This window comes from Thalia democratica, chromosome 5 (genome assembly GCF_965202585.1).
Source record: "Thalia democratica chromosome 5, ktThaDemo2.hap1.1, whole genome shotgun sequence".
Taxonomy (NCBI): Eukaryota; Metazoa; Chordata; class Thaliacea; order Salpida; family Salpidae; genus Thalia; species Thalia democratica.
In genome coordinates, this window is record NC_139169.1 from 67,574,838 (window position 1) to 67,582,601 (window position 7,764).

The 7,764-nt window shown below is 27.9% G+C and overlaps 1 protein-coding gene across 1 annotated transcript; it reads left to right on the forward strand.

Annotated features, from left to right (window-relative positions):
• The first annotated feature begins 6,246 nt into the window (after positions 1-6,246).
• On the forward strand, positions 6,247-7,330 carry LOC145836771 (kelch-like protein 40). Its single transcript, XM_082944544.1, has 2 exons — positions 6,247-7,181; positions 7,306-7,330. The coding sequence occupies exons 1-2, from the start codon at positions 6,247-6,249 to the stop codon at positions 7,328-7,330; spliced, it is 960 nt and encodes a 319-aa protein (XP_082800670.1).
• The last annotated feature ends 434 nt before the right edge of the window (positions 7,331-7,764 follow it).

The window sequence follows — 7,764 nt, forward strand, 5'->3', positions numbered from 1 at the left end:
TAACGTAAAAGTGTTGTGTTAGACAAACAATTGTTTTTTTGTAAGTATATTTGAAATGAAAAGTACAATAACCATTTATAATATAGTTATTTTTAAATTAATTTACTCTAAATAAAGTTTTTTTTTAACGTATGATTGAATTATTATGTTTGAATAAGATTTATTATTTAAGCGCTGACGAGGTTTTTGACCGAAACATAGTTTGCATAATATAATCTTGAAAGAACAAATACATTATTTCTCTTCTAATAATTAAGATCTCTTTATTTGTTTTGTAAAAATTGAAGCATGTAATGTTATATTAACATTATATACTAGCGTTGAGGATCGATTTAAAATCGATGTGTAATTCAGCAATTATTAAGCTGTTCTGTAAGCGGGAGGTTGTGAGATCGAGTCCACTAGTCACAGTTTGACCCTTCGTGCAATTTAGACCCGTTTCCAAAATAACTACGTACAACTTGGCTCAAATGTAGCTAAAAACATTGTAAACAGAAATCAATAGTGTTATTGGTAAATCTTCAGGCACTTTCTCTCGTTTAACTGCACTAGTTTAAAACATACCAGTTGGCTATAAATCTTTTGCACTAACTTAGTTTTGTTAAAATGTTCGAAATAGAGATGAAACGAATTTAAACTGTCGAAGTAATGGTTTTTAAGGTGGATGAAAACATTAAAATTAAATGTTTTGTTAAGTAAAAAGTTTTTTTAGAGACATATCAAACTTTCGTAAAATTTTTGTAAAACATATGTTTAAAACTTTAAAAATAATTTTGAGCACACGTTTTAATGTAATCATTTCGGTCTAAAATTTTAACTGTTTAAAGTAGTTATTAAAAGGTTTATTACAGTATATAAGGGTTTAATTATAAGTTTTCAATAATACTATATAGTAGAATAGTTTTCGAAAAAGTTTCATCTATAATGTATCTCATTAAAGTTGTCTGGAATAATATTAACTGTAATTTTAACGACAAGATGTGTTTAACTGTCAACTTACAACTAAGAAAAAATCTCGAGAATAAATTAATAACCTATTACAAACCGTCTATTTTATAAGCTAAAACTCGTTACTCAAACATTTTATTGCTAAAAGCTACCAAATTAAGTTTTAATTTGACCAATCAACTAACTAAAGTATTTGGTTATAGAATACAGACAAATAAGTGTTACGTTTAAGTACCTCTCTATGTCATAAGTGTAATATTTTAGTTTAATACCAATAGCTAATTCTACAAATTATTTCACAAGTGCAAATATCTAAAGTTTTAGAGATACAAAATATTTATTAGTTACGATTTAATTTTTGTACTTATTTAAAAAAAGTTTATTAGTTACTACTCTTGTATAGCAGAAAAAATGTACTTTGCACAAATAATTTAGTTTTACAAACTTTTAGCTTAATTTTTTTTTTCTCTTCTTAAAATTATTTAAAAACGTTTTGAAATTAGTTTTAAGTTTAACATTTAAAAAAAATAATTTTAAGCTAATAAACTATGGATCCGCTTGCGATTTGGAACTTTTTTTTTTAACCGATAACCTTTAGTTATCTCTTTGCTGCATTTTTAATTTTTATCAAACTCACATCTAACTAGTTTTTTGGTAAGCACTAAATACATCAGAAGATTTCTTTTATTTATTTTTCAGCTATAAAATACTAAGCCAATAATAAAAAGCTTTGTTTTTAATCAAATGTTTATATTGTTAATAACTTTTCAGATCAACACATATTTTTTATATGCTCATCCATGTTAATACCATGGAAAACCGTTCACAAAACACTAAACTGTCTTCCGTATTTTTATTTAGAAATATACTGTTTTCTTTCAAAGTCAAAATGAAAATTGTAATTTTAAAATTGATTTATCTGAAGATTAAAATAGTCTTTTAGTTTTACAGAAAAAAGGAAATTATCTGAAAACGTTTTGTAACTAAACTGCTGCCAATAATAATTAGTAGTATATTTACTATTTGCATATTTAAAAAATGACAGTTAGAAAAACATTCAAAAAATTAAATAAAAAACTTTTAGTGAAAGGCGGCTGTAGTTTTTGAGTTTAAGACATAACAGGTAAAACTAGTATCAGATTGAAATTTTTACTATTCTTAATTTAATATGCATCTTTTTTACTCTTTATTTTCGTAATCGTCTTTTTTTTTCGACTGACTAACTACGGACGATTCATACCAAAATATTTTTATCATATTCGTTTAGATCAGAGTAGTACAAAGCTGTATGCAATAAAGAAGTTTAATATGACTAACAAATTAATTTTGCATAAAAACATGATAAATTATAAGATACATTTTGTAGTAGAAATCAGTTTAGAACATTTATAAATTGAATCATTCTAGTTCTAGAATTGAAGTTAACTTAAAGATCGAAAACAAGTTCAAACTCACTTAAAAGTTAAGGTTATTTAAGTTAAGGAAATTAAAGTTAAGGTTTGAGAATAAAAGGTGTTAACTAATACTTTTAAAACATTTTTAGGTCGGAAAAAATCTAAAGAAGCAGTGTTTGTAACGGCTTTTAAACTAAATAAACTTTTTCTACTAACAAACGTACCAAAACTAAGCAGAAAAATCGAAGATAATTTAACTGTTCAAAACGTATCCACATACTGCCAGATGTCATACATTTACAATCTAAACGTTCTATTTAAAAAAACGTTCAGCTTCATTGAACGTTGTTTTGTAGTGGTTGCTGAAACTAAAAACTTTTTAGAAATAGAAGACATTTTGATTGCAAGAATAATGGGTAGTTCTGGATTAAAAATTACTTCAGAATTAGAAGTTTTCAATGCTATAGATAGCTGGACTAGCTACAATACACAAAAAAGGAGCAAGCATGCAAAACATCTTTTTTTAAAGGTTCGGTTTCATCTTTTGCCCGATCGCACGTTGAAACACGTTATTGATAAATCTTCATACTTTTCTAAAACTAAAGAACATGGTGCACTGTTCAATGCAGTTATGGGTAACAAAGAGAATTTTCCAAAAAAGTTGCTAAACAACTGCTACACCCATAGATATTGCGACCAACATGATTTTGATATAGTTATTTGTGGTGTTTTGGATGAAATATTAAAAAACTCAAACAAAGTGTTTCACAAAACAATAGAAAATGTGAAATTTATTACTCCAAAGAAACAAAAAGCAAATTTTAACCGAGTGGTTTGTTTGAAAGGAGAAATTTATGCAATAGCAGCAGGTAACTACATGTTTAAGGAAGACAAAACTACCATTGAAAAATACATTGCAAAAACGAATACTTGGGAGAAAGTTTCACAAATAGACGACAACGGAGGACGAAGTTCATTTTGCTGCTGCGCTTTCATGAACGAAATATATTTACTAGGCGGCCGTTACCGATGGTACGTGACCGACTCCTGCTTGAAGTTTGATGCAACAAGCCGCGCTTGGAAGGGAGTCACGGAGATGAGCGAAGCGCGCCAGCATGCGGCGTGCGCCGTTTTCCAAGGAAGAATCGTAGTTTGCGGCGGGGAAGATGTTTTGTAGTTTAACGAATTAAACTCGTGATTTCAGAGTATATCAAGTATATTTACTTGCCTATTTTCTTTAGGAATTTGTCTTAGTTGAGCTTTGAGCTGGCTTATACGAATGATTATAATTAAAACAAAATATTATTATCAAACTATAAAACTTCATCTAATAACAATCAAACGACGGTCTAAATCAATATTTATTTTACCTAAAAATAAAATCTATAGCTTAAGGTAGTACTGAAAAAGTAAGTTTTAATTTTTAAAAGTGAAAATCATGCATATTAATACTAAGATACTTTATAAAAAATACAAAAATATCACATAGATAACCTTCTTTATTTTATAATATTGTATACTTATTTGTCTATTAGATTAATGGTTAAAATATCCCAGCGCATGTGTCTCTTTAGTTTTTAATAAAAAACTCTGTTACAAATTTGTTTTTACTTTCAATGTTAATTTGAACCTTAAACCAACATAATAGCGTGAACAAATCTCTAAAGTTACATCTCTAACACTGAAATTATAGTATAAATAATACTTTACAAACAGAAAGTCCTCCGATTAAATGAACACGCTTCGTTCTGACCCAAGCACAGTTTCCAACTTTATACTCCTTTCTCATAAGAATATATATTTCAAATCAAGTTAACTGACAAGCAGCGATGGCCGAGTGGTAGAACTTAACAATAGAACTTAACAATATAATAATACTTAACAATAGAAGCAATACTAATGCTCCGTTCAGACATAAATTCCACTCAACTGAACTAATGAATTAATTCAGTTATAAGAACAAATTTATAAACTAAAAACAAACCAACTAGCATGTCATATCGGCACGCGTTTGTATTAAATGGTTTACACAATTTTTTATTCATGGTTGCTAATTCAAAATACTTATTCATCAAAGTGATTTAAATATTTAACAGAGGGTTACTGTAGGCTAGCAAGCTTATACCTTTTTTTCAATGGAAAAAAATAAGATGTTGTTAACCAATTATTTGCTTGTAATTCTAGTTTTAATGAGTTTTATTTTTAATTAAATATTCATAGAATAGAATTAAAGGAATAATAAATATGGAACAATATAACATATACTTATGTTTCATAATAAATACTCACTTTACTTACCAGTTGAATTTTTTACCTTGATAGTGTTTATAACTGAACATATTTTTTGTAATGTGCAGGACGTAAGTTTAATGTGTGTGTATTAAACACTAAAAACCTTAAATAAAGTTCAATTTGATTTATTTTTTATTTCAAACAAAATACTCAACGCCAGCTTTAATTTTTAGGTATAAATCATAAATTATTTTTTTTACACTGACTTATTTTCTTAAATCATAAACAGAATATTAAAACTTCCATGTTCATTCGTATTATCTTGATTATGGTTATTTTCAACGATACAGATTTATTTTTACTATTTATGATTTCTCCTTTGATGTGCTACTTGTCATTGTATTATCAAAGTAAAGTCTTTCAATAAATAAATTTAGTTTAAAATTTAAAATATAATTTAACTTATAAAGTAGAACTAAAACAGTTTAGAAAAACCAACTATTGGCTTAACTACACTGAAAGTGGACTAAAAGCTAAAAAATAATATTTTTTTATATATTCTTTGGAAAATTATTTCAAAAAAAATTATTTAAGTATATATTGCGTTGTTTTGTTCTTTTTGAATGTCATATATATTTCTGCCGTTGAAGTTTAAGCATATTACAGCCTAAAATATTTGACATAATTCAGTAAGATGTGTGTATTTAATTGGTTTTTAAACTAAAATTGATGTCAATCTTTTAACTTAATATTACTTTCTTACTAGTTAGTCATGAAGTTACTCTAAAACTACAGTTGAAACTGTATTAAGATTTTGCATAAAACTTACCTTTTTAATTTAAATTTTATGTTTTAAATTCCATATTTAAATAAAATAATTTTATTACACTCAAAAAAAAAACACATTTATAACTCGATCCATAAAACAAGTAAAAAATGTTATGACAAATTTATTTTTACTGTTAAAGTTATTATGGATACATAGATCAGATGTTTATTTTTATTTTAATGTTAAAAAAATAAATAATTTTTTTTAGGCAGGTTTAACTTAAAATGAGTTTTAAATTATCAAAAAATCGTAGAAAAAGCTTTAGTTTAGTTAAAGCATGCAAAAACAATGCTCGAAAGATAAATGAAAACAAAAATAAGATAAAAGTTTTTGAAACAGGTTTAATTTTTTGTTTTAAAATATGTATTTCGGAAGTATTTATTTATAAACCTTATGATTATTTTGTCAACTTCAGATTTGCTATTAAACCAAGTTACCTCAGGATTTTTAGAAAAAACACAATTTATTTAAACGCTTTAAATATATTTTTTAATTGCTTCATAAATAACAAGTATATAGGAAATTTAAGTTAAGGTTTGAAAATAAAAGATGTTAACTAATACTTTTAAAACACTTTTAGGTCGGAAAAAATCTAAAGAAGCAATGTTTGTCTCGGCTTTCAAACTAAATAAACTTTTTCTACTAACAAACGTACCAAAACTAAGCAGAAAAATTGAAGATAATTTAACTGTTCAAAACGTATCCACATACTGCCAGATGTCACACATTTACAATCTAAACGTTCTATTTAAAAAAACGTTCAGCTTCATTGAACGTTGTTTTGTAGGGGTTGCTGAAACTAAAAACTTTTTAGAAATAGAAGACATTTTGATTGCAAGAATAATGGGTAGTTCTGGGTTAAAAATTACTTCAGAATTAGAAGTTTTCAATGCTATAGATAGCTGGACTAGCTACAATACACAAAAAAGGAGCAAGCATGCAAAACATCTTTTTTTAAAGGTTCGGTTTCATCTTTTGCCCGATCGCACATTGAAACACGTTATTGATAAATCTTCATACTTTTCTAAAACTAAAGAACATGGTGCACTGTTCAATGCAGTTTTGGATAACAAAGAGAATTTTCCAAAAAAGTTGCTAAACAACTGCTACACCCATAGATATTGCGACCAACATGATTTTGATATAGTTATTTGTGGTGTTTTAGATGAACATTTAAAAAACTCAAACAAAGTGTTTCACAAAACAATAGAAAATGTGAAATTTATTACTCCAAAGAAACAAAAAGCAAATTTTAACCGAGTGGTTTGTTTGAAAGGAGAAATTTATGCAATAGCAGCAGGTAACTACATGTTTAAGGAAGACAAAACTACCATCGAAAAATACATTGCAAAAACGAATACTTGGGAGAAAGTTTCACAAATAGACGACAACGGAGGACGAAGTTCATTTTGCTGCTGCGCTTTCATGAACGAAATATATTTACTAGGCGGCCGTTACCGATGGTACGTGACCGACTCCTGCTTGAAGTTTGATGCAACAAGCCGCGCTTGGAAGGGAGTCACGGAGATGAGCGAAGCGCGCCAGCATGCGGCGTGCGCCGTTTTCCAAGGAAGAATCGTGGTTTGCGGCGGGGAAGATGACGAAGAAGAAAATTACTCGGAAACGGTCGAGTCGTATGACGTCATCACCGACACTTGGTCGCCGATGCCCAGCATGATGGAAAGCAAAAGCAGGCACAGCGCAGTTGCGGTGAGAAGCAAGTATTACGTCATCTGCGAACACGATTTTTGCGAGGTCTTTGACAGCGTTTGTAACAAGTTTGTTGCCTTAAAAGAACCGAATCTAAAATTTAGACGAATGAGTAAGGCTGTTTCAATTGGCAGTAAAATTTTTGTGTTTCGTTTTACTCAACCTAGTTTGGTGTTTATGATGTTGATAAAGACGAGTGGTCGGAGGAACTGTGTGAAATTACCAAAAATGTTCAATGTTTTTCCTGTACAGTTGTACCATTTTGTTAATAAATTTGAAGTATTAATTGATTAGCTAAGTGCCAAATAATTGTATAAATTGTACAGAAATCTAAGACAAAATTCATTCAAAAACATCTTTATTAAAGCAACAAACAAGTAAAATCGATTTCGGCTAACGCTTTTCAATTACTTTAGTTAGCAACTAATTTTAAGATTAAATTTTGAGTATATAAATAGTTAGAGGTTACATCAGAAAAATCAATTAACACTAATTAGCATAATTGAGCAAAAATTAATTAAACATTCACAATTCATAAATGCATATACAAAACAGTTTATCAGTAATTTAACTAAGATAAGCAACATTAAAAATAAAATAAAAATAAGCGACAAAATTCAAATAAAATCTATAACAACTTATAAAGATTAG